The sequence below is a fragment of the Sander vitreus genome, chromosome 24 (assembly GCF_031162955.1).
Source record: "Sander vitreus isolate 19-12246 chromosome 24, sanVit1, whole genome shotgun sequence".
NCBI lineage: Eukaryota > Metazoa > Chordata > Actinopteri > Perciformes > Percidae > Sander > Sander vitreus.
In genome coordinates, this window is record NC_135878.1 from 2,251,059 (window position 1) to 2,277,406 (window position 26,348).

The 26,348-nt window shown below is 40.9% G+C and overlaps 1 protein-coding gene across 1 annotated transcript in view; it reads right to left on the reverse strand.

The window, feature by feature from the left end:
- Positions 1-26,348, reverse strand: part of ncam2a (neural cell adhesion molecule 2a) — a 256,590-nt gene that overhangs the window by 56,680 nt on the left and 173,562 nt on the right. The window contains exons 3-6 of the mRNA XM_078244085.1: positions 23,649-23,855; positions 17,685-17,828; positions 15,214-15,351; positions 2,760-2,877 (exon numbers count right to left, since the gene is read on the reverse strand). Coding sequence (XP_078100211.1) covers positions 2,760-2,877; positions 15,214-15,351; positions 17,685-17,828; positions 23,649-23,855 — 607 coding nt within the window. The remainder of the gene's footprint in view (positions 1-2,759; positions 2,878-15,213; positions 15,352-17,684; positions 17,829-23,648; positions 23,856-26,348) is intronic.

Genomic DNA, 26,348 nt, shown 5'->3' on the forward strand with positions numbered 1-26,348 from the left:
GACTGCAGCGTGTCATTCGGTCAGCTGAGAAGGTGATTGGCTGCAATCTGCCGCCGCTCCAGGACCTATATGCCACCAGGACTCTGAAGCGTGCTGGAAAGATTGTGGCTGACCCCTCCCACCCCAGACACAAACTCTTTGAGACACTCCCCTCTGGCAGGAGGCTGAGGTCCATCAGGACCAAATCCTCACGTCACATGAACAGCTTTTTCCCCTCCGCCTTAAAAAGGCCCGGAAACCACCCTGACTCTCTCCAAACCCCACCTCTGGCTCTACATGCCAATGTTACTCTGCTGTAGCATTCCTTTTTACTACTGTTTAACGTATTTTATTATTTATTTTACATTTATTTTTATCTTTATTAACACATACTGTGTGTATATATTTATACTTATATTGTTTATATTCTTTTTATTCTTCTTATATTTAGAGAATGTGTGACATGCACCAACTACACCATGACAAATTCCTTGTATGTGTAAAAAACGTACTTGGCAATAAAGCCCTTTCTGATTCTGATTCTGATTAAACTTAAAAACAATTACCGCTTATCGCCACAGGTGCCGCCAAAGACAACGAAAAACAGAGATCTTCTTAAACACAGAAAATAATAACCTGAAATTGAGAAGAAGAATTACACCTAAGTGCGGCTGTTTAGGACACTATGCTGTTGTGCATCGTTATGTTCAATTCAGGGCTACATTTAAGTGTTATTTTTACTAGCCAACATTTTCCTTCTTCCTTTATTATTGGAGCTTAAGTAAAAGGACAAAGCTGTCATATTTTGTCTTAGCCCCTTCACTGCAAATTGAGCCTTTTTGAACGTGTTTTCCCGTAGTTCCTTCAAGGCTGCCATTGATTACCATTCTTTCCAGTACAGCAGGAAAAACAACTTACAGACACCTGCCTGAGGTTGGTGATACATCACAGTTAAAACAATGTAGGAGGTCTCTTGTCAAAATCATTTAAAAATGATTAGAAATTTTCTTCCCTGCATTATCATGTACGCATTCTTGCACTATAGTGAAATTAATAGCTGCCTAGAAGGTAGGAGGTGCACATTAAAAAAATCGAAAACACTACAGTATGCTTTAGAAAACAGTCAGCAGCAATGCAAAGTATAATTGATTTGTACTAAATGGGCTAAAACATACAGCAACACAGCTATGGTCCATTAAGATGAATTAACTAGAAGTAAAAAACAAGTGCATTATAAGAGTAAAAGAGTATGAACTTCACTGGAATGCCGATAAAGTGTTATCAATAGAGGCTCAGGTGCAAATAGCTTTTCATGATTGCCTGGTGAGTGGGTGCAAGCTAATTACTCCATGTCGAGCTGTAGAGTGGATTGTGGGGAGTCAAATGCTCTTCAGGCTCAAATTTTCACACTGGTGCTATGTGGCTTGTGATACAATTGTGTGGTTGCTTAAGGCAATGTGCGAGGGCGGACTATAAATTCCTCTTTTGTCAAAGAACATCTACTTGATCTGAAACTAAAACACTGAATATATATATATATATATATATATATATATATAGGCTGCTTTTCTGAAGGTAACATTAACACATACATTGACACAAATAAAGATGAATACATTTGTAATGATTATTGGTAGTACCACATATGTTCCGTTATCTGAAGTAGGTCAGGCAAGCTTGAATTAGGTGGTTAATACAATAGATATCAAAAGAATATGGACTTCTGGTTTGGAGCCGTTCTACATGGTTTGGGTCGGGCTATTTTCAGGAACCATATGTACATATAGCTGCGAAAAGTAATACACTGTAATTCGAATGTATTACACATATTTTTTACGGTATGCCCCGCATTGACTGCTGCTGTGTAAGACCGCAAATATCCGCGTAGAGAGGAGGTGGGGGGTCGATGGATGGGTCCTAAAACACAGGGCTTTTAAGCACGGGAGCATAGTTCGTGTTCCGGAAGAAGTTAAGGGAAAGCACAAGACTTTCACCCAGGAAACGGGTGTTCGTGTCCCAGGTATACTACTTAGGGGGGCCGCTGTTTTAATACAAACCACAATCTTTTTTTCTAATCTTAACTAGTCGTTTTGGTGCCTAAACTTAACTGTTGTCGCCGCATGACAGTCAGCTTTTGTTGGCTGAACTTAACTGTTACGGCTGCTGTCACTACCCTCACCTTACTGTACCTGGTATCAGGCTCACAGGTACCTTTTCTCAGCGAAATGTAACTATGTTAAAAAAATGTTTTAACTATGTTAAATCTTAACTTTCATGTGACAGGTCGGCTTTGCCACAATTTCGTAAGATATCTAACCATTTTTGGTGCATACGTTCTCGTACGATATCCTAAGAACTCAGGTTTGGCCCCTTATTCAATAGTGTGCTTCCAACTTTGGGGCAATGGTTTGGAGAAGGCCAACTGTGAACAAAGCCAGGTCAATAAAGGAATGCTTGTTTGGTGCGGAAGAGTCCTGACCTCAACCAACTCTTTTTGGATACATTGGAACTCCAATGCAACATCAGCGCCAAACCTGACTAATGCTCTTGTAGCTGAATGGGAATAAATCCCTGCAGCCAGATTCCAAATTCCAAAGAAGCTTTACCGGAGGAGAGGAGGCTGTTATAGCAGCAGCTAAACGAATCCACTTGTGTATTGCCATCCTTCATCTTTGAGGGCCTCACCGGTTTTCAAAGCCGGATGTTTTCCTGTCCAATATCTGTCTGAGCTGAATGTCAGAGACCAACGCTACTGTAGGTGTTAAGGAAGTAGAAGGTACCTGTGCCATGTCACCACAGGGTCAGGAGATCCAGAGGTCATGCATGTAAAGGTGACTGATTCCTGGTAGTCAGCTGTGGCATTGAAGGACTGCTGGAACACTGACAACACCGGAGGGACTGCAGACACAAAAACAGAGCAGAGAATAACACAATCAGACATTAGACCCTGAGAGTTAATAGGATGAATCACTAAAAGCCAAATCTGACTGTATTCTAAAAGAAATTTCAGTCTCTGTTTTCAAATGGATTAAAATGGCCTTTTGCGAGTGGCCTGTAAACAATCACAGAAAATGCTACTTCTGTTGGTAATCCCATGGGGATATCACATAACATTTTGACCCAGCTTTTGGTAAAAACACAAAGGAGCTGCACACAGCGATGTGAAACCATAATACTATTGTCTGATTTGGAAACGCTCAGCTAAATCCATACAAACACTGGCAAGACAGAAAATGTGTTTCGACATCAAAAACAACTGCACCGTCTATGAATAAAAGCACTTTTCTTTTGTGGATGAACTATTCAGTCCCTGTCAAGTGCTCGACACCAGCCATTGTTTGACATTGTTTGACTTGTCGGGCCAATTTCTGCCGAGTCAAAATTAGAAGTGCTGCATCGCTGTGAATTTGAACGGTTATTGGTTTGAAAGGCATGTGAGTGCAAACTGGAAAAGCCTGCGCTCTATGAGATATATGAGGTATGAGATATATACTTTGTTTTTGTTTTTTTATGACTACAAATAATTTGATTAAAAAACTGGTCACCATGAATACAAATTCTAACCGGACTTTTATTTCAATATTTTTTCACATATGTTCTTGAGCCATGAGGATAGTACGACGGAGCATTAGGGCCACATCAAAGGAAAAAAAATAAGGAGGAAGATTTTTTTTTTTTATTTATTTTGCATTTCGAGAATAAAGTCGAAATATTGAGATTAAAGATGGAATGACGAGAATAAATTCAACTCCTTTATCACTTAATCATATTAGAGCGACTGTCCGCCATGCCAGCTGATCATCATAGATATGGGTTACATCCTTAGAGTGCTGTGCTCACCTGAGCGCCACTCCATGATCAAACAAGTTGATCAATTGTCTTATTGTGTATTGTGATACAACATATCCTCTCTGTATTGCACGTAGGTGTAACCATGGATACCCTTGCATCTGTCCATTACAAGCTATTTCAGTTTGCAGGAATACGGCCACATCTTCCAAGTTTGTGTGGTTTCTCATTATTATTATTATTATATTATTATGTGTGAGTGGGGGAAAAAACAATGTGAAGTAAATCGGTCTAAACATTCCGATGCAGCACATGAATACATACAGTATATATTAATACAATATGTCTTGCTAATCTCTTAGAAAAAGCAGTATTGCCAAGCAGCAGAGGTCTTGATGACTTTATCAAGAGTATATGTTGAGCGCTGTCACAAACACGCAGCGTGTCCCTGCCATCCAATCAGTTGAGGACTGTCATCTTCTCATTCAGTGAAAGGACAGCAGAGGGAGAGTCTTTTCTCCGTTTGCCTTTGCACTGACAAGGAAATGACAGCTTTATGACATAAGTATGTTTATCAGGCATCGAACTCCATTTCTCAACCCTGTATTTATGGTGTACTTCTACCTCCACTATAACTGCTCCGCTGTGGCTCTGTCCAATCTCAGGGCATCAATAAGCTTGTTCGGAGCAGCTGGTTGGATCTTTGGAGCGTTTACTCCCTTAGTTTACTTCCGTTGGGCAGAGAACAATTACACTTAAATTAGGGCACCACCTGAACACCTGAGGCAACCGTCTGAAGAAAACATGTACATATTACATAAAACAAAAGTTGTAGGTCATTTGATATCACAATATGGATATATATTGTGATATACCACCATTTTAGCTGCATGGAAAATCTATTGTGATATTAAAGTACTTTTGTCACAATGATGCAAAAATAATTTGCAATGTTACTTACATAGGGGCAACCCTGTGGCATTAGGTTTAAGGCAAGGACCATTAACTCCAATGTCCCTGGTTCAGGACCTTTGTCGTATGTCATTCCACATCTGTGTCTTCCTATTTTCTGGTATCTGTCTACTGTCAAAATCTCTAATGAAAATGTATGAAAGTGCCTGGAAAATCCTTAAAAAATACTGTATCTGGATATCGTTTCTGGATAATGAAAAGCACTAAATGAAAATGCACGCCGAATGCATTGCTACTGGGATGCTATTGGATCAACCACACCACATCTGGAATTGGAGATCTCGACCAAGTTTAAAAGCAATCTGTACTGTCCGGCCACAGTCTTAATAAAAAAATCATCTAGCCTCTCTGCATGTTGAGAGGTCCTCTAATTCCTCCTCTTCCTTCTATTTTAAGCAAGTCCTGAAAAAGCTACAAAAGAAAGAAAAAATAAGTAAGGCCCATTGACCGAGCTCATTTGCATAATATTGTCTGACAACAGAATCGAGATAATGACAATAATTATTAATGCCAGAATGCGATGCCAGATTATGTATCTAGACACAGATCACATTTAAGTGTAAATGAGGTCTAAACCTTTAGTGAAATTACATTTGACTTATCCCACTACTGTAATCTGTCTCAAACAACAGATTACTAAAGATCTCTGCAATACATAAGTAGGAGGCATGTTCTGCAACTTTTGTTTACAAGCCCTGGATTTCTTGTGATTAGTACTATTGGTTTTAATCTAAACTTATTTAAACATGCTTTGTTTGCTGTAAAACAACCAGAAAACACTACATACACCCATACTAATTCTGACAGAAGCTTTATCTTTGCATCAGTTTCATTTACAATTCAGTTAATTGATCTAAGATGAAGATTAACATAAAGTCAGTGCACACAAAGAGTTGTTAGCATGAAAATGAAGGGGAATCATTTCTAAAAACATCAGGAATTCTGTCTCTGAAAAGCTGGCTATTTGGATCCTGCAAATAAAAACCTACTTAACAGATGTTTGCACTTGCGTTAAACATGTGTTATTGTAACTGGCGGCTGCACAGTGATATCATTTCAGCACCATGTCATGTTTCTCTTTTTAAAAAAAACGGTTGAAAGGCATTAAAGGTGTCACTTTTTGGGAACACAAAGCTGAATTGTTTTATATTCCAAAATTGATATTTAGTGTGGGAGTTATTGAAGGTTAATGAATTGGATTTGTTCTCCAAGTCATGTCATCTGGAAGACACTTGTTCCCCGTAGATCTAAAAACAACTCGGTAGAAGATAAAAAAAAAATCTATAATAAAAAGTAATGAAACACAGTTGTGAAGTTGGTGAGAACAAACCCATTTTACATAACTTGGGATAATGAATGAGGAATTCTAATCAAAACAAAACATCATGGCAGATACCTAATGAACCAAACACTTTGGTGTCCTGTAGGCTTTTTTAAAAAGATCAATTACTCTGACAACACCAGTGTGTATTACAGTACTGCACGAGTGAAAACTCATCACGGTACATCTAAATTCCACAGTATCTGATCTATCTGCTGTCTCCTGGTGTTTATTTATCATTAAGTTATTGCCATGTACAGAAAAAAAGGGTGAATATTTCCATTTCTGGCAGTAGAATCCACACACAATACAAAATGCATGCCTTAGCGAGTGCACCCGCACATGTACAGAGACACACATCAAGGTGCAGAAAGCTCTTCAGGGATAAAAATGGCCTAAGCAATAATCAAGCACCATGAGTCCTTTCCAATAGTCCTGACTTGGCGATTGAAAGGAGCAAGCATCTGCCGGACATGATAACCATTGATTTCCACGCCAATAGATCTCCATTCTCCGTGTCTCTCTCTTCCTATGCAACCCCCCCCCCCCACCCCACATCAGTGAGGCTTGATGAAAACAGCCTGTTAATGAGACACACTGCCTTGCAGAAAAACTTCAAAAGAGCGACTCAGCAACAGGGTTTAAGCATCCAAAAAGAATCTGGCAAAGCTTCATGAATTCTTCATGTATTAGTCATATTCTAAAAACTTCTGAGGCCCGGTGGAGATAAATGTGAGATTTACAGACATCCCCACAAGCATGAGCGTGCACCGCAAACATATTTCAAAATACAAACTCACTTGGATTTAAATGCATCCGTGAGGAGCTAGAGGACTTAAGCGCCAATGAGCTTCAGTGAACTGTGGATCAACCACGTTTGAAGTCCTAAAATGTTCCCACTACATGTCATAACCGTATTGCACCTAATAGAAATTTAGCAAGTGAATGTTTTGAGACAAGAGATTTGGTGGAGTGCTTATTAGAGATTTGTTTTACCTTCTGTATTAGCACACAAGCTGGAATCAATCCAGCCGTGATTCATAATTGGGAATCTAACATGGTACACAATCCACATCTCTTCGTGAACACCCAGCAGTAATGTTTTGATGTCACTGCAACATGATATCTTGAGCAGCACAGCCGGTAGTTTCAACTGACAGCTGAAAAGAGGAAGATTGCGGGTCTAATGTGAGGGTGAGTCAACCAACAATGAAGTGGATGTGTCATGAACGGGTACAAGGGAACTCAGGAAGTTATTTGCATCTTGCATCACCATCAGTTGCCATAGAAACAAACTGCGACAATTGTGGCTATCAGGGTCCGTTTCAGGAAGGAGGTTTAACAAACTCTGAGTCTAACCCTGATGTCTGAGTTGATTTACCCTGAGATGGAAAACTCTGAGATTTCGGTTCCAGAACAGCTGATATGAGTTGGTTCAATCAACTCCGAGTAGGTTCTTGTGCGTGCACCACCACAATAAAAAGGCAGTATGAATGGAGCCATGATACTACGATTCACCATGGTAACAACCACAAACAAACGGGTCGGCGGAAATACTCATGCGCACAAACAGCGAGTTTGAACATGTATTTTGTTAAAAAAGCAAGACAGCAGTTGCTGCTGCAACAGAGAGAGAATTGGTGTGGGAGAAAATTGCTGCTCGAGTCAATGCATAAGCATTAACAGTGTATTAATTTCATATTTAATCACAGTTAACTTATAATATTACTGGTGAAAATTGGAATTGTATTACACCTATAATTTCATTTGGGTGTAATCCTGCGGGCGAAAAAGTAAGCTATACTAATCCCATTCTGAGGCTGCAGCACCATGATCATTAACAGAACTATAATGTATAATCATTTATTTCTTTTTAATGGCTCTCACTGGTTTGTCCAGGGAACAACTACAAAAAATGTTTAAAAAACGTTTCAGAGCGAGTCACACTTTTCTGACGGCTACAGTGGCTTTACTATTACAGTATGATCCGCATCACCAATAAAGAAAACTGCCTTTTGCAAAAAACGTAATGCGACACAAAGAATCTGCTGGGATGTTGAAGCATGTCCACGATGGTGGATGTTAGTGATATGAGGACGGATAAGGCATCTACATATCTGATGGACTGTGAAAAAATGTGGAAATGAAAATACATTTAGTCGGGACTCAATATCATCTCCCGACGTAAACTCCCTGTGAAGTAATACAGCTTTTTTATCAACGGGATCGTCGACAAAAGGACATGACATGTTTAAGAAATAAACGTTTTATAATCTGCCTAACAATAAGTTTTATTTTTTAAGTTTTTATTCATGCAGATAACAAACTGCATTAAAATGCGCCTGATACAGACTGAATGAATGAATGAGGAAATGAAAGAGGGCTGTGTCAGAGGGAGGAGACTGAGAGAAACTCCCGACCAGGTTAGGTTCACAGGCTCAGGTGAAGTTACCTCTCTTTCTGAAACAGAAAACCCAGTTTCCCTCATCTCAGGGTTAACAAACTCAAAGTTTTCACTAAACCTGCTTTCTGAAACGGGCCCCTGGAGTTTGACATTTTGTGAAATACACATACTTGTTTTCATGCTGAGAGGTAGATGAGAAGATACCAGTCTTATGTCTGTTTGGCAACTACTGTAAGTAGGTGGTACCACCAGCCGGTTAGCTTAGCATGAAGACTGAAAATGGGGGAAAACAGCTTTCCTGGCTCGGTCCAAAGCTTAATTAAAACCATGTTTCTTTAATTCGTACAAAAAACATCATTTTATGGGACAGACTATATCTTGGTCAAGAAATAGTCCGGCACTGTTCTTGTTTTTCTTACAAAATAAACTAGTGAGATATAAATTGTTAATAAGTGAGCGAGGTAAGCAGTTCTACCCTTATTTCCAGTCTTTATACTAAGCTAAGATGAACTGCTGCTGACTGTAGCCTTACACTGACCAGACTTATATAAGAGCGGTATCATTCTCTCTAACTATTCTAGAAAGCAAGTAAACTTTTTTTTTTTACCAAAAATGACTAACAATTCCTTTAGATAAGCCAGGCTGTATGACTCCATCTGATGTGGCTACCACACTGGGGATGAAAAATGTGTTTTGTCTGCCTATAATGTGTCTCATTTCCTGGGATTCCCTTCAAAGTGCAGGGATGAAAAATCACTGCATGTCATGACAAGAAGGACAAATATGCCCATGATAAACTTAACAGTGTCACAGAGATGGAGAGCAGGGAACCCAGACTATTTGATACTGCCCTGTAATTCTAAAAGCCTATTGACAGCATGCAGAGAGCCACATTTCATATTATTTATGTAAATTACATAATTATGTCCACTTTTCAGTACAGTTCCAAAACTTGAAAATCACTTGACACCTTGTTGTTGAGCTTATTCCTCTGCATTGGGTTTATGTACTGTGGATAAAAGGCCTACACAACTCCTCTATGATAACTTTTGGTCACATCCTGAAGTGTTCTGCATACTTCTAAAAACTGAGCCTGTTTTGCCCTCAGGTTGATTAGCCATTCAGTGGGTGGTTCCCTGAAACGTCATCATCCTCATCTATGGTCCGCTTTGATAACACACTGAAGACTAGGAGCTGCAGCAGAGCTTAATTCGCTACATGCTTATGGGCAAAAAAACCACTCTCATCAACTGACCCATGAATATTAGAACTTCAAATGGGGGGGGGGGGGTTATATACAGTACGCTATTTCAGCCCTGCTCTCAGACAAAAGTTGTTCTGCATGACTGGTTAAAGCAGCGTCTGTTAACACACTGCTGAAGAAGTCAGAACTGACATTCTCCTGACACGCCGTGTCAACAGAACAGCATGACATACTGTATCGCTGCTACAAGATAAATATAACTCTGTAACGCACAGAGGTGGTGATCAAACTCAGTTGTGCTTTACGATAAAAGATTAACCATAGAGGTACTGCAGCATTCAATCATACAATCAACTCTGGTAGCTGGCTGTGCAGCAGACTTTATGCAACTTTATGCAGAGATTTTGAAATAAATATGAATTGACTGCTTTTTGAACAAAAGTGTAAGGATCCAAGAGGCAATCTTTAACTTGTATAGATCCATAAAATGAATGAATCGAATGTATAGTCAGATGCAATTTGTTTCTGTTTTCTTCGTCGTCAACGAGAGGCTGAATATCTAATCATTGGAAAGTACGAGACCTTTCATGCAGGTTTCACACCGAGCGGAAAACTTCTCACATTGTCTCACTTTTCCTTTACAGTGTCATTCTGCAAGACTTATCTGCTAATTGAGTCCTTAAAATAAAGTTGGTAAGTGCTCTAAGGCTGTCCTGAGGGCTTTTTAAGCTCTTTTCATGGGCTTTATAGCTATAGGTATCTGTTACGTAAATGTAACTCTTGCTTGCATCTCTGTGTAAAACATTTTATATTCATGCATTTGGAATGGATTTAAATTCAGGGAGAGAGGGAGAGTGCTGGTCAGCACTTTTAATAAGGCGACCAACACATAGGTCACAAGTACACACTGCTTTATTCTAATAGGTCACAAGCCAGATAACCTAAAACTACCGAAGCAGCAAATAGTAAGAAAAAAAGGAAATGGCAGGATAAGAAGAGTAACAGTAAACATATTCAGCTTCCATTCTGTTGGCTGTCACTGGATCCTTGTGGACAAGGATCAATGTCCATCCTGACTCTGTCACAAAAGAGAGCTAGAAGTGCTCAATGTTGGACCTCGGGAGATGAGGTGGAGCCTGAAGATGCCCTGTCGCTGCATTGGTTTAGTCCTCATCCTTTCTTCTTTATTCTTCAGGGGCTATTTTTTTTCTCCGTCTGTTCATCTTACATCACTGGTATATCCCCAGGCCCCACAACACAGAACACTTCACCATCTGCAGCTGATTGATAAAACATGTAGCGTAGTCTGTTGCACTCACTGATATACAGTACCTGAGCCTCCTAGCGATCTATTCTGCTTGTGTTCAGGGCTCCGTGTCGTTCGACCAGTCCAGGTTGTTGTCAATACAGTATATTCTCTGGTAACCCTGCTAGCTTCCTGTTCCTTTTGGAGATATTTAGCTCCAATAAGATGCTCAACCTTGCCCTCACAATCGCAACCCACTGAAGGGAAATAATCCTACTGAATTATCCAAGTGACATTCCCCATACATAAAAAGATAGAGAGTGGAACCGCATTCTTACCTGTTTCAGAAGCTACAAAAATAGTTCTTCAGAATAAGAAGTGATTAACACGTCTAGCTTCAGGGCAGGGATGATCTGCATTGGTTTGCTTGTGCAAATGACTGAGGCTATAGGCGACAGCATAAAGAAGGTGCAACACGGCTTTCCTGAACATCACATGCCTTGCTGCATGGAAAACAACTCCTGGGGACTCTGTAGACTCCTGAAACTGAAAAGGGCTGCTGTTGTACAACAAGCAAACACCTGTATGCAAGCTCATTTGACCTGCCCCATAACAGTCTGTGTTACCTTCAGGCAAGCTCTAGCTGGTTAAAGTTTCTCTGGACCATCAAATGACACCTTGGAGCAAACGCCTGCTTGATATTGCAGGACGACAAACTTTGGTTGTAAGAAAGGTGATAAAAGTACTCCAAAGAAAGAAAAATTCAACCTGCAATGATAGACTTTTTTGACCTCTTGGGTGCAGCGTAACAAGCTAATGGTCTAGTTGCACATCAAGCCGACAGTGATATCAGCATTCATTCGGAGGTGTGTTTCATGCGACCTAATGAATGCAAGTCCAATATTCACTCTCTTTTTCGGTCTCCACATACTTACCACTTTAATGCTTTACTATGTTTACTTACTGGTTGCTAACTTTGTCTGCTTTTTGGTGATGGAAAGGTAGTGTACAACAGGGTTAACAGCCTTTTTTTGCTGAAATAAAATGTCTGGAAACGATGCAAATGAGAGCTATGATAGTGAACCAAAATGTTGCCAGTCGTAAACAATGAGCTGCAAGACACTAAAGGAACACTGAGGGGAACTGATATAATTGTGTGTGGATTTATCACAATGAGTGATCCCTTTCATATTACACAGTTATTTGAAGAATTGTTGATATATATAATACAAATTCTTATTGTTATTCTTATAGTAAAACGTATGAGATACATTTGAAAGGAGAGCTTTAAGAGAACAATTTGAATGCTAAGCTAAAACAAAACAAAAAAGGATATCCCCTAGGCAGGTGGTACCAAAATAAGGTTTCTATGAATCAGATTTTCTCTCCTCCAGGTTCAACTCACTAAATGAGAGTCTTTAGGGATCAGCTGAATGTGAAGTTCACTTCAAAGTGTCTCCCCCTCAGAGAGTGTGCTCTTTTCAGGACGCTGAGCGAAGCCCTCCACAGACTGTCCTGTCTCAGCACCACATGGCAAGTGTCGTGTCGCTGCAATAATAGGCCGTGCCTCATTGAGCAGGCTTATTGGATCTTCCTCAGAAGTGAGGTAAGTGGTGTGCTAAATTGAATGCAATTCATAGTTTTTGGGGGGCGGGCCACTCTGCTATTACATTAGCCGGGAGAGAATTACATAGGCAGAGACAATATTGCAGCTGTTCAACCGTTACACGACGCTTGTGGCCTGAGTGGAATCACATTTCAATCACCTCAGCAGTCTCAGGTGACTCGCTGTAAATGAGGACAAATGAGAAAATGAAAATGACATCCTTCGATTTTTGGCCCACAGAGCCCAAAAACGTCGCTAATTGAAATTTTCGATCACACTACAGAACAAAAAGATTTCAAAAGAATCACGCCAATGCAAGGAGAAAGAGAAGACGTGCGATAAGTGTGCTAATGATGAACTTATCCGAGTCAGTGGAGCTGAATCTGTCAAAGCTGACACCTCTGTTCTAAAACTTCAACTGAGGCTCTGCGTATTCAACCTAAATTTCCAGCTCGGTTCCTGCACACCAGCAGGTGCTGTCTCCGAATCAGTGCCTTGACTCTGCAGATGATAAAAACACAAAACACTGCAAACAAGCTCTGCCAACTGTCAGCTACATTTAATAGAAGTCTAGTAACAGGCCCAACAACACCTAAGTGATCATCAACACACTCCTTGCATCATTGGGCTATTATACTGGATGCGTTTTTATTTCAAGTAACACAAAAGCAAGAAAATATAGATTCTCTGACAAATATATTACTAATTAATACAAACTTAACAATGTGACACTGATCTCTGATCCTGTTATTATACTTTTAACCTTGGGCATCTGCAGATCTGAATGCCTTGCAGGCTTCAGAATGAAACCACTAAAGGCCAATTTATGCTTCTGCGTTAAATCGACGCCGTGGGTACGTAGAGCTACCTATGCCATAGCCTGACGTGCAACTCTCAAAAAATGTAACTCCAACAACTGTGATTGGTCCCATGGGCGTGGCTTGGTAGCGTTGCATTTCCCCCCGACTCATTTCCTGGTTCTCCTTCTCCATAAACAACATGAAATCAAGGAGAGGGTTAACTTTTCCTGCTACAGTTTTCCGACCGTGGTCAGAAAGAACAGGGGAGACACTTTGTTTCTCCCAATATGCCTCTAGAGTCACTACTCGCTCCGAAGCTAACCACACACTCCCCAGCATACACACATGCCTGCTCTGCTATATGCTAGGTATAAACTTCAGGCCACTTATGTAGGCTACGGCAAAAGCTATGCATAGAGCCCCTGCAAAATCATAAATCCAGTTTGAGTGGTGTTCATCTATGAGAACAACAGCGACAGTAACAAGAAAACTTGTGTATGCAATCCCTTATGCATGCTAATCTGTTGACACTGTGTGAAGAGGAACGTGTCTGTGTTCTGCATAGCTGCCTGTAAAGCTCCGTACTGAATACTTTTACTTCTCAGTGAGTTTGGAGGTTTGGGTTCGTATTCAATAGAGTGTATGCTGATGGTGACTTGAAAAATTTTTTTTTTACTGGGCTATGTCACTCTAAGAGGATTATGCTTAACAACTACAACTATCCTGCAGCTGTTTTAGTCTTTAGTCTTCTATGCCATTTTAAGCAATTCATTCTTTGGCACTTCATTCCTGCGCATATTCATGACCTTTCAAGAACCAAGAAATAGCATCTGTATCATCATCCAAACATTACATTTGACAATTTCTGTAGCCATGAAATCCAGAAAAAAGGGTAGAGCTGAGGTGAGATATACAGTACACATGTAATAGGCTGAGAGACCTGTAGGTCAAGCATACACATCCATCCATGAAACACATCCCAAGCTTAGGCTGAGACTTACAATGTTTTTCTGTAGGAAAACATTGACTTTGGGGATTTTGGCGCTCCAGTGGTCTCTGTCAAAGTACACATTTTCCTGCAGAGAGCTCCTTGTGGGTATTACACAACAGTTTGTTACAGGCCTCGTGAAGGGGATGTAAACAAATTTTCAAATCAAGATTGGTTTTCATAGTTTTTCGCATTACTTCTTTCTGCAATTTCCCCCATTATTTTGGGCTTATGAAGGGCTGGTTGACTACAAATTAATAACAGAAAGCCTCAAAGTCTGACAGAATACAGTGTTTTTTGAATTTGACTAACACTATGAACTAAAAGTTTTGATATTTTAGCCCCTGAATCCGCTTTGATTTCATTATTTTTAAACCCATCATGGAAATACAATTCTAAATAGCTGGGGTCTCCCTTTGAAGCATTGCTCTGTCTAAATTGTACAGCTGGTTTTCTCATGTCATCGGATTGGGCATCGGGAGCCGGTTCCAACTTGGAATCGTTTCAAAAATTACGATTCCAATGAAATCGCTTTTTTTATTGGAAATGTTTGGAAAGTTTGGTTTCGAATCCAATCATTGGTTCCACGTGCAAGTTTATCAGCCACTGTACTTCCAGGCGCTTGTGGTGTTGCAGCCATGGAGCATGGTAAGCAGCACTCTAGTGTGGCTTTTTTTTTTTACATTGAAAAAGCCTGGTAAAACTGTAAATCACCATTGAATCAAAATAAAAAGTTCCTCTTATCTGTGAAATAAGCATGTGATCCGTTTAAACTCCACCCCTTAAAAGAATCGGAATCGAGAATCGCTAACAACAGGAATCGACGGGGAAGAATCGGAATCAGAATTGATCAAATTAAAGCGATGCCCAACGCTATACAGTAATGACTCAAACTGTAACTCACCGTTGACAACCAGTGCGATATCCACAAAATCGATCTCGCCACGGGCCTCTACGCTGGCCTCGCAGCGGTACACGCCCTCGTCAGCCTTGGTCACTTGTTGGATCTGGAGGTTGTTGTTTGCCAGCACCTGGAACCTGCCTTTACAGCACGGGCAAAGAACAGGAGGACAGACAGAAAGCCAGGCAGAGACAGAAAGAGAGAGAGAGAGAGAGAGAGAGAGAGAGAGAGACAGACACAGACAGATAGAGAGAGAGCGAGAGAGAGAGAGAGAGAGAGAGAGAGAGAGAGAGAGTGAGAGTGAAGTAGAAACGACAAAGGAACAATAGTGTATGAGAGAGAAGAGAGATGAAAAAGTTAGGAACAAACAGCAGGAGAAAATTGCCATCTCCACTAGTTAGACTGTCAATCTTCACTTCAGCACATTTACCTGATAAAGTCCACATAGATAAACACTCACGCAATTACAGTTCCAAATAGTCTCTACTCCCTCCCATTGTGGCCACTGTGAGATTGGCCAGGAGCGATGAGGCCTCTATCTCATTTCTCTCAAGCAAAGATATTTATAACCATGCATCGTAATTAGAGTGAAATGATTAAAAGAAAAAAAAAAAACCTTCTTCTCCATGTTTCATCATTATCATCATGGCACTGAAGATTTGGATTTCAATTAAAAAACGTGACAGATTCAAGGGGTCACTCTTTCTAATCAGTGTTCAGGCGTGCATTTTGTCTAGATGGAGGAAGGGGAAGTTATGTGGAGAGTTGTACATCAGGGCGAAAGAAAGAGAAAATAATGAATCCAAGTCTAAGGGTTCCTTCTACTGCAGAACATAACATTGCTGAAAGGTAATCTGTCCTCTATCTCTACCTCTGTCTGTCTTTATTTTTGCAAAACGGTGGGATTACGGGGAAGAACTTAAAAAAAATGATCGGCTTTTGATCAAATAAGACAGAATATGACTGACAACGCGATTGAGAATTATCGTAGACCGAGTATAAGTACACCGATTTGAACGAAATAGCTCTTTTCAAAACCTGCCGGGCGCTGGTTTGCATTGCATCTCATGGGAAACAGCATCTTCGAATGTCACCATTGCAACCGCTCTATAATCCATTTTTTCAGTCGCTTGTTAACACGGTTTCTGTCCAAGTTATACGCCTCCTCCAGGGCTGATGGGATTTCTATTTATAGGATTTGATATCCTTGTCTTATTGTGAAGCCACACAAAAGAAGGAAATATCATTTCCTCGAGAACAGTATTTTTGGCACATTAGCAAGTCTTTTCAATAAGAGTGAGAATTGGGCACATCGGGACTCCTAAGCTTTTTCCTTCTCAATAATGAAGTGTTTGGCAGGTTTACATTCAAAATGTAATCCTTTAGAGATTGCTGCTTACTTGCAACTTTTATTACAATCACATTCTACTATTGGAATAATCACGATCAGGTAATCAGTTTGATAATGCAAAACTTGATACTTACACTAGTTATTATACTGGAAAAGTCACTCTTTAAAGCCCCTAAAGATTGATTTCTAAGTATGTATTTTTCTTGATAAGATTACATATTCATACCTGAATAAACAACCTTAAAAAAGAAAACTTATGTATTATTTATTTAGATTTAAACACTCAAAAACTCAGCTAATCTGCTTCATCAGATAAGGATAAAAACACACATCTCTGATGTGAAATAAATAACCCAAACTACTTGAATTCTAGCAGACTATTTGTTGTTCATGTAACCTCCATGCCCATACTAAGAAGCTGACTATTACACATTTTCAGTGAATTCATTAAAAGCAACTAATTAGCTAAATAAAATACAAATGTAATTCCCCCCCAAACTCCACCTATCCATTCATTTTCTAAATAATGTTTCCCATTCAGGCCTTTTGGTTTAAAGGTACCATGTGGAGTAAACAAAGAAAAGAAGATTTCAAACACATTGTTTCTTTGTATCCGTGATGCCCAATAAACACGGTGAATGCATTTCCTTCCTTATAAAACATTTACAAAGCCAGGGTTTCGGAAGAATTTGAAACTTACATGTTTGCTTCTTCTTCACTGCCTTTGTTGGCACACATTTCTTGGCACGTTACCACAACACAAAGCATCGGAGGAACAGCGTATCACGTCACCTATGTGTGGACATGCAGGTGCGTCCTCTGTCCCAGAACAGGGACTCTTAAAAACATTGCTCTAAAAACTCCACAGGGTACCTTTAATTTACTGTGATAGTTGCCCTACTTAAAGTCATCAAAAAAGCAGCCAATTAATCTAATTAAGTAATAGAGGATAACAAAATAGGCAAACATTATTAAAACATAACATAAGAGTCAGTGTCAGTGGGGGTCTGGGGCCTTGTTAATGAGGCTAACTAGGCCGTGACGTTTTGTGAAAGAAAGAAAACAGCAGAATCAACAGCAATCAAAGTCAAGAAAATTGTGAAAGATGGTCATGAAAACTTACTGTGGTGCTCCTCAGTGATCTCTTTGTCCTGGTAGTACCACACCACCACAGGCACCGGAGAGCTAATGACATCACAGACCACCTCCGCCGTCTCACCGTGGCGGAACTCCTGCGGTGACTGAACATCCCGAAACGTCAGCCTCTCTGAGAGATCAAACAAGATGCAGATGGAACAGGTTTTTTTCTTCTTCTGTGAGCAGTCAGAGCAATTTATTGCAGGTCTGAACATCAAAAGGAAAGTAAGAAAAAAATCAGCTGTTTTTTTACGGTCCTGTTAACTATGACTGTTTTCAGACAGAATCTGGGGTTAGTGGGTGGGAAAAGTTTCTTTAAAATAAATTTAATTTCAATTCTCTGGGTTTCATCCTGTAAAGTGAGTGCTTGCCTTTTTCAGGTAGTTTGCTATTATTTTTGCTATTTTTTTTATTTTTTTTTATTGAGGCACGTGTTGGGATGGCCTCTATTTGAAAGCATACCGACATTGCTGTCCTGAAAAGCCCAAGAACAGTCCTGCAAAAGAAAAGAAACCGAGAAAGAAAGCATGTTTCTTCCCCTGGACGGAATACATTATTGGTTTCCTAAAGGCATTTGTCTTTGTGCCATATAAATATGTTTCTTTCCCCTAACATTAACTATTTTATTTACTGTCTAAGAGTCTGCTGCCACGCCACTTAGCAGTGATTTGAGCTAAATGCTAAAATCAGGATGCTAACATGCTTACAGTGGCAATGTTAAAAAGCTGCCGTTTAGCAGGATAATGTTTAACAGGTTTACCATCTTGGTTTAGCATGTTAGCTTCTTATATTTGTTAATTAGCCCTAAAAACAAAGTCAATGCATTAATGTCTGAACCAAATTTCATGGCAATCCATCCAATAGTTTGAGATATTTCAGTCTAGACCAAAGCAGTAGTGGTGTGCAATACTGCAAAATTTGGTACTGATTTGATACCAAGTAAATACAGGGCCAGTATCGCCAATACCGATACAATACTGATACTTTTTAATAATTAAGGTGGATGCATCATCAAATTGCTAAATCTGAATGAATTCTCATGAACTTTAAGTGGTTATGTGATTTTTCCTTTGGATCATTAATAAGTTAAAACCCAGGACATCATTTTCATATGCTTGTATAAATTTGTTGTGTTAACACTGTATCTTACAGCCTTTTTACAAATTACACAGCTTGCCGTTGTTTCATTTTTGGCCTGAAAATATAGCCACACAGGGCTCCTCTTCCTCTCTGCCATTCTTCTGCTCCGTCTCTGTCCTGCTTGTGTGTGTGCTGCTGGCCTGGCTGCTTGTTTGCCTGGCGCCGCTGAGTCACGTGACAGTACAACGTCAAATCACAACAAGAGGGAGGAGGAGCAAAGTGTGCCTGCTTTGTACTGTGACAGGAGCGGCAATTGAAAGCAGCAGCACTTACACAGACACAGACAGCCAGCCTGGTATTGATCAATATCAATACCAACGGTGGTATCGATATTTGGATCAATCCGCCCACCACTACAGAGCGGTGGACCGACCAAACTTGCCATCCACAGAACCATGCAGGTAGAGTCGCCAAAAAAACGACATTATAAAGCACAGCTGTCATGTGATGTAATGCCTCGCAATTCAGGCGTACAGTATTTAGTACCAGGCACATGAGAAACAATGTGTGCCTTGAAAATGGAAGTATGGCTTCACAAACAAATATCCAATAAAACAAAAGCTAAATCTGGATTTGACAGTTTTCTGGGACACAGGCGATTCTCATGAAACAGAGCTGCACAGCAGACAAAAGGGTGGCCGTTATACTTGCTGCCAATCCCAACCATGACAAAAAAAATCAATGTGCAGAGCTCTCCGTTTGCAGAATTAGACAAGAACACAGGCAGCCTTTGATTCACTCTTTCTTGGTTTCAGGGACGCTTCGATAATAGACTCCACTCTGTGACGGTTTGAAGCTGTGTCCTCCCTCTTGACAAACATTTGGTGTTTTGACAAATTGCTTTCATGGGGACACTGTTCTTGGACCAGCACTTTTCCACAAACCTCGCCTGATCCTTCTTCGAACCCAGCTCTCGTTCGGATAGTTGGCTTTGATGTGCTGCGGGGCTGTCACCGCGAGCGCTGCTACCACCTGCTATCATCTGCGTGCTGTATTTTGAAGGTGTGAATAAATCAAGGACAGCTCCTCTATCAGTTTCTTCCGTTAGCGAGGCTTCAACATTAGCATTTTGCTGTGTGATTTATGCCAGGCTGCTCCCTAAAATGAGCTTTCTCTACCCGACTGCACCCTCTGCCTGCGAACGTGCCCGGCATCTCAGCTTCTTCATTAACTTCAAGGATGCCACTGCATGCTTTTGTCATTCACTCTGTTGTTTCTTATCAATTCTCCTTCTTGTATTGTTTTTATTTCCAAAATCTGTTGCTCTCTCTCACCCCCTCCGTCTCTCTCAGGTTTCAACACATCTGATGTCACTTCTATTTGTATCCTTTTCTTTCTCTTTTGTTGCCGCACTGCTCGACAAGAGAATCAGTAAAGGAAACATCCTCTCTAAAGTAACCCTCTACTGCACACTTGACACTGGCGAATTGAGAATATACTCAGTACTCCGGAGTTTCTCTTCTGTCGATCGCCTACACTTTGCTGCGAGGATAAGTGTCTGAAATGTTGACGAGACAATTTCCCTGGACCTCTCTCAACTGGGAGGCAGTTTTTTTCTGTCTTTACTGGCCAATTTTGCTGGTTTAGGAAAATGGGCTTTGCAGCATTATCGCTTTCTCCATTAATAAACTAAGAGGAGTCGGCTCCGGCATTGTACTGGCTTTCTTTATTGAGTATCGTGTCACCTTGAATGGCTCCAAAGGCAGCAAACTGCTGCAGTTAATTAAAAGCAATTTTCGTATTTTGCTAACAGTGAACTTTTAGCGAAAACTAATTTTTAGTTTTTTTTTTTTAATTTTAAAATTTCTAGTTTTATTAAAGAACAAGACTAAGAGTTGACAACAGCCATGCTTAACGCTCTCTAAATCTGTATGCCAACATAAAGCGAGATGAAAAGTTAACTAAACACCAAAATTATCAAAATTCATCATGAGGGAAACAATGTATATGAAAAATGTCATACCAATCCACCCAATTGTTATAGAGACATTTGACTCAAAAGCCACAAATGTGAGCCTCATGGTGGCGCTACAGCAAAAGTCAGGGGATCACCAAAATATTTAGGCCTCATCCTCTAGTGACCCTAAATGTCTGCATCAAATTTCATGGCAATCCATCCAGTAGTTGCCGTGATATTTCACTAAAAGCCACAAATATAGACCTCATGGTGGCACCAAGGTCAGTGGGATTCATCCTCCGGGGACCGTGAATGTCTGTAAACTTTCATGGCAATCCATCTAACGTTGTTGAGATATTTTAGTCAGGACCAAAGTGGTGGACCAACAAACTGACATTGCTCTCCAGAAAGCCATGTCTCAAGCCAGCAAACAGCTTTTATTATGTTGGTATGAAAATAGTCTATATTGACGACATTTCATTTACTGGATAGTTCCGCCAGATGTCCCTCATTTTCTGCTGGGTGTCCCTCACCTTCGGCTTTCTTTGTGTTGGCATTCTAAACTCCGGTTGTTTCGGGAAACATCCTCTGAGCTAGAACCGACAATCAAATTAGTATATTCATGATTTTATTTAGTAAAATTCTTATCACACACTCGACAGCCATTTTCATTTCAGAGCTTGCCTTCCTACGTGCATATATTTCACCAAAACAAGTTCCTTCCCGAGTCTATTTTGCAGAGGCACTGTTGCTGCGTCCGGTGGTTAGCGCTGCACAAGACGACTGTGATTGATTTAAAGAAATGCCAATAAACCAGAGCACATTTTTCTCCTATCCAGGAATGCTGTGTGGACTAGCCAGACCCTACTCTGCAGCGCTGTGGCGGAAGATCTGGCAATGCGAGACTAGTATAAGGTTAACCCAAGTCCAGGCACCCATTTTGGATCCAAAACTGATCTACCCCTCCATGTAGCATGATTATAACACACCAACATGGATATATCAGCAACTACTGAGAGGATGTCAACACTTTCCCTCCCACATGTCATCATTTTCATGTACAACATGATGTAGCATGCTGGCCCGTGCACTGCGGGCCTGAGGAGCCCTCGCCTGGCCCGGCTGTGCGCTGGCAGGATGGCTGGCTGGAGCATTAGGCAGGTTTTCATCCACATTCTGCTCATGCAATCTATACCGAGGGCCAGAGTGAGTGACGCCTGGTTGCCATGGAAACAATGGTTTTAGGGAGCTGGTTATGTGGTGAATGAGGCGAGGTGGAGTGGTGGCAGGTGTGATTGAGTTTGTGATGTCTCCCCTAATGGTTCACTGGGAGGGGATGAAAAAGGCAACCACCCAACAGGTGATGATTTTAAGAGTGTGTGCACATATAAATCTGTGTGTGTCTCCTGAAATCAAATCCCTGTACCATGACGTTTTCTCCAATTAAACTCGGGGGGGGGGAAACTCCAGATCAAAGTCCCGGTGTATCTGGGTATTTGGGTTATTCACATTCTCAGAATTCACTTGGTTCTTATGTAACCGTGTGCATGCCTTATAATGGAACACGAGCTGAGCAGGGAAGGACTTTTCCTGTCACTGTGCTACCTGTGAACAGAAGGTTTTATAAATTTGGGGAAATGTAAAGGGTACATTTGCAAGGATTCTAGGATTTTTTAATCCTAAAGTTAAACTTTTCAACACAATTTTGTCAAGCTTTTCCCCAAAACAAATCTCCAAAAGCACATTTACAGTACTGGGCTGTGTAGGGCTAACTTGACATGGGCTGCCTTGATCTGTCAGAGAGGCAATTGCTGACCACAAGGAACCCAAATATTGTCGGTGAAACTGTGCTGAGTTTGTAAGTGCAACTGTAGTAAAGGATCACTAGAGAGCACAAAAAAGAAACTAGCCAGCAGTCTATCTTGAAGTTAAAGTCCACAAGTTTTTACAAGACACCCAATATAAAGTCGAAAAAGTCGAAAATCTTTGGGGTGATTTAGATTTTTCATATTTTATTTATTCAGTGAGCGGTTTAATTGTACGTTCTGTAATGGTATTACTAAATATGGACCTCTAATAGCTGTGTCAAAATATTCTCTATGCTGTCAGAAGCAATAATCTGCCAGAGCAAAACCCAATCCTTTAATTCTTTATTTTTCCTTGACCTGAAATCAGTCCATTTTAATATCTTGGATACTTAAATCAGCCTTTGAAATACCCACCATGTGTTAGTTGTTTTAGATGTGCAGTCTAACTCCCCATAGGTTGCTAAAAGCCCAACATTCCCAGAAGAAAAATACATGCAGACCGTGATCTCAGTGCTCCCAGTGTTCCCAGTACTGGTCCTAAATGGGTTTTTTTCTGATTCTTATGCTCAGCAAATCACAGGAATGAGCTGGCAGGGGTTAAGTTGGATAATTTGCTCAAGGACACTGTAACAGGACAAATGAGGATGGAACCTGCAATGGGACAGTCCCTGTAACCACTGAGCCAACCCCGCCTCGTAACATTACGTTTTTCCCAGGAAATAGTGATGGGTCAGCAAGGCAGGTTCGCCTTAGTGCCATATCCCTCATTATGCCTGGCAGGATCAGAGTCCCGTGGCATTAGTAGCTGTCATTACACTTTGATCACAAGAACGAGGGGAACACACACTCTCACAAGAGCTCACACACAAAGTCAGAGGTACACATAGACCTAAAATGCACATGCACACAGATAGAGCTAAATCTTCCCACAGCTTCTGGGTGTGGTGAGGCTCAGAATATGAATAGGCTGGCTACCCTTGTGATTAAACACTAATGTGAGAGATTTATTCTCTTCATGTCTTCATATCTAAATCTCCTTAGGAGCCAAACACAGAGCATCTGCAGGGAAATGTGTATGTGAGTGCACATGATCTGTCAATCTTACGGTAGATCTCCAGCACAACCGAGGCCTCCTCAGTGTGACCGCTGGCGTCGGTGGCCTGGCAGCGGTAGATACCCGCGTCCTCGATGATAGCGTTGTAAATGATGAGCCTGGATCGTGACGTCTCTGTGTGGAGCGCCATCCGCTTGGAAGGCACGATGCGCTCGCCCTGGGGGTTGTACCACTCCAGCCTCACTGGCTCGCCAATAGCTAGGAGCAAGGTCAGAGAAAGAGAGAGAAAATAAAGAGATTATGATAAGTTCATTTTACTGTCTTTTAGCAGGAATCGACATCCAGTTGTCCTCTTTATGTTCAGTGCTTATGAAAGAGACACGCTTACTCCCACTCACACCTGGGATCTATTCACAACATTGCCTGAAGACATTTATCATTTCCCTTGCAACAAGTTGACTTTTGCTGATTTCCAGCAGCTTTATGCATTTTCCAAATTGGTCCAATAAATGGAACCTGTTACCTTCCAGTCCCAAGATGATTTATGAAAATATTGAATTGCCCATGACTGACATTAACTCGACATCTCTCTGCATGAAGTGAGTCAGCCTGAAAGATGCACATCCTGCAGTTGTTCTGGAAAGACAACACAGTTTGATAACAGCTGGTTGGTTTTTTGCTTTGTGTACGCAGCTGACGAGTCTGATGTACCACTTCAAATATTTTATTGGAGTCTGGATCAGATAGACAAATCACTAAGATGACAGGTTATCCCATTGTAAGTGATTCATTCTTGTCTAACTGACTAGATAGGATTGAATCAGACTTATGTTGTGGAATGATTTCTAGAATCTTTTGGATTTTATCTGATTCTTAAAAAAGCTGAGTATGAGCTACATACAGTGCTGCCATTGAACGTGTTCAGTATTTTCCTTGGTGAATTTAACAAAGGTGTTACATATACATTACTATAGCATTGCTGCTCCGCAGTCTGCTGAACAGCTGAGGACCATCCAACGTAGTTGTTAGAACTTGTCGAGGGAACAGACGGCCTGAAATTATATGATTATGTCATAATCCTGGATTTACATATTTTATAAGTCTGTAAAGGAGTAGGAACATATGTAGGCTGTAAATTCCATTCTCATTTCCAAGATTATGCACGTACAGAAACACAGACACTAAGGACAGAAACAAATGGCAGCCCTGATCAAAAGCTAACTTGAACCCTGATTAAAGTGGCGTCCATATGTAGCCTGTGAAACATGAACTGCAGGCTACTGTGAGGAGATGATATGGCCATCTGTAAGCAGCAGGTGCCCTTTGCCTGTAAATTCTGCAAATAAAAGTGTCACAGTGGAGGGTCATTACTTGGCCCATCAATCAGCCAGAGCCTTGAACAAGAGAGGAGATGGACAGAGGCTTGTCCAGCCCGTTACAGACATGTCTCTGGATTTAAATGAGGAAAAAAAAAGAACCAAGAGCAGAAAATAAAATTAATGAATGTTTCGTGACAAACGTGTTGTGTTGGTAAAATGGGAGAAGCCAGCGGCAAGCGATAACCCCAGAGAGAGACAGAGAGAGAGCAGCAAGCAGGCTGTTTGAATGCTCTCTTTCCCCTTCAGTAACTATCAGCAAGATGCCCTTGAGCAAAGCTTTTAACCTGCAGCTGGTCGGCAGCCAGCTTTAGAGGGTTGTGATGGTTCATCTCAAGAGCTCCCAGGGGTAACAGCGAGGATGTAGGAAAAGGATTTTGCTCGAAACAAATTTGTCCAGCATGTACGGTTATGTAAATTGCTTATAACAATAATAATATCTCAGTTTGATGCACCAGTACATAATCGTAAATGATGATAAATTGGCTGATTTACCCTCTTGATGCCTGCACTTTGCATCACACAAAAACATACAGGCTCCCTCTTCAACCCCAGCATGCTAACACTGATCATCATCGCAATGTTTCCAACTGCCATGAGCAGCACATCCTTGGCATGTGTGTCTGCCGCACTTTAGTTTCAAAACCAACAAATCTGATGAGGCAATCAGACGCGAGCACTGCTGAAATCATATTACAGTATAAGATATTCTCCTCATTGCTCTGCTTTCCATCACACAGGGCCTCCCACTGGAGCCTCGTGGTGCATGTGGGTACTTGTGAGGAACAGATAAGTGTCTAGCATCGCTTCAGGTGCCTCTTTATACCTGTTAGCATTAGGGCGTTATCACCTCTTCAAATTTTACAGTCTGTTGACAGCAGAGACAGCTAAATATGTTAAATGTTGATGTAGCTAGCGCGGCGACAGGCCATTTGCCTCACAGATGATCTGAGAAGACAGGAGTAGCCCTGTTTTTAACGCTCAGCCCTGCCTCCCTTTGTGTTTGTGTCCTTACAACTGTATAAATAGCTGGTGGAAATTTATATCAAACCGCTCTTGAAATCTGCATAAACTCTGGCATTATTACTGATTCTTGGCGAGAGAGAATGCTCAATGACTTACTCCTTTTGAAGGTAGAGTGGAAAGACAATGGTGATTTTTGTTCAACGTGCTCGCGAAATGTCTACACGGGAGCGCGCCGACTGATCGCCGGCTTCCGATAACTGCTGATGAAAGAGACAGGTCCACTCTGTTTTCGGCTTGATTTTAAACGGCACGTGGATATAAAACTTTAAAGCTTTGTACATATTTCAGACGTGTTTCAGAATGTTCATGATCCTCCTTAGCAGTGAGGAAGCAACATAAAGCAACTGAA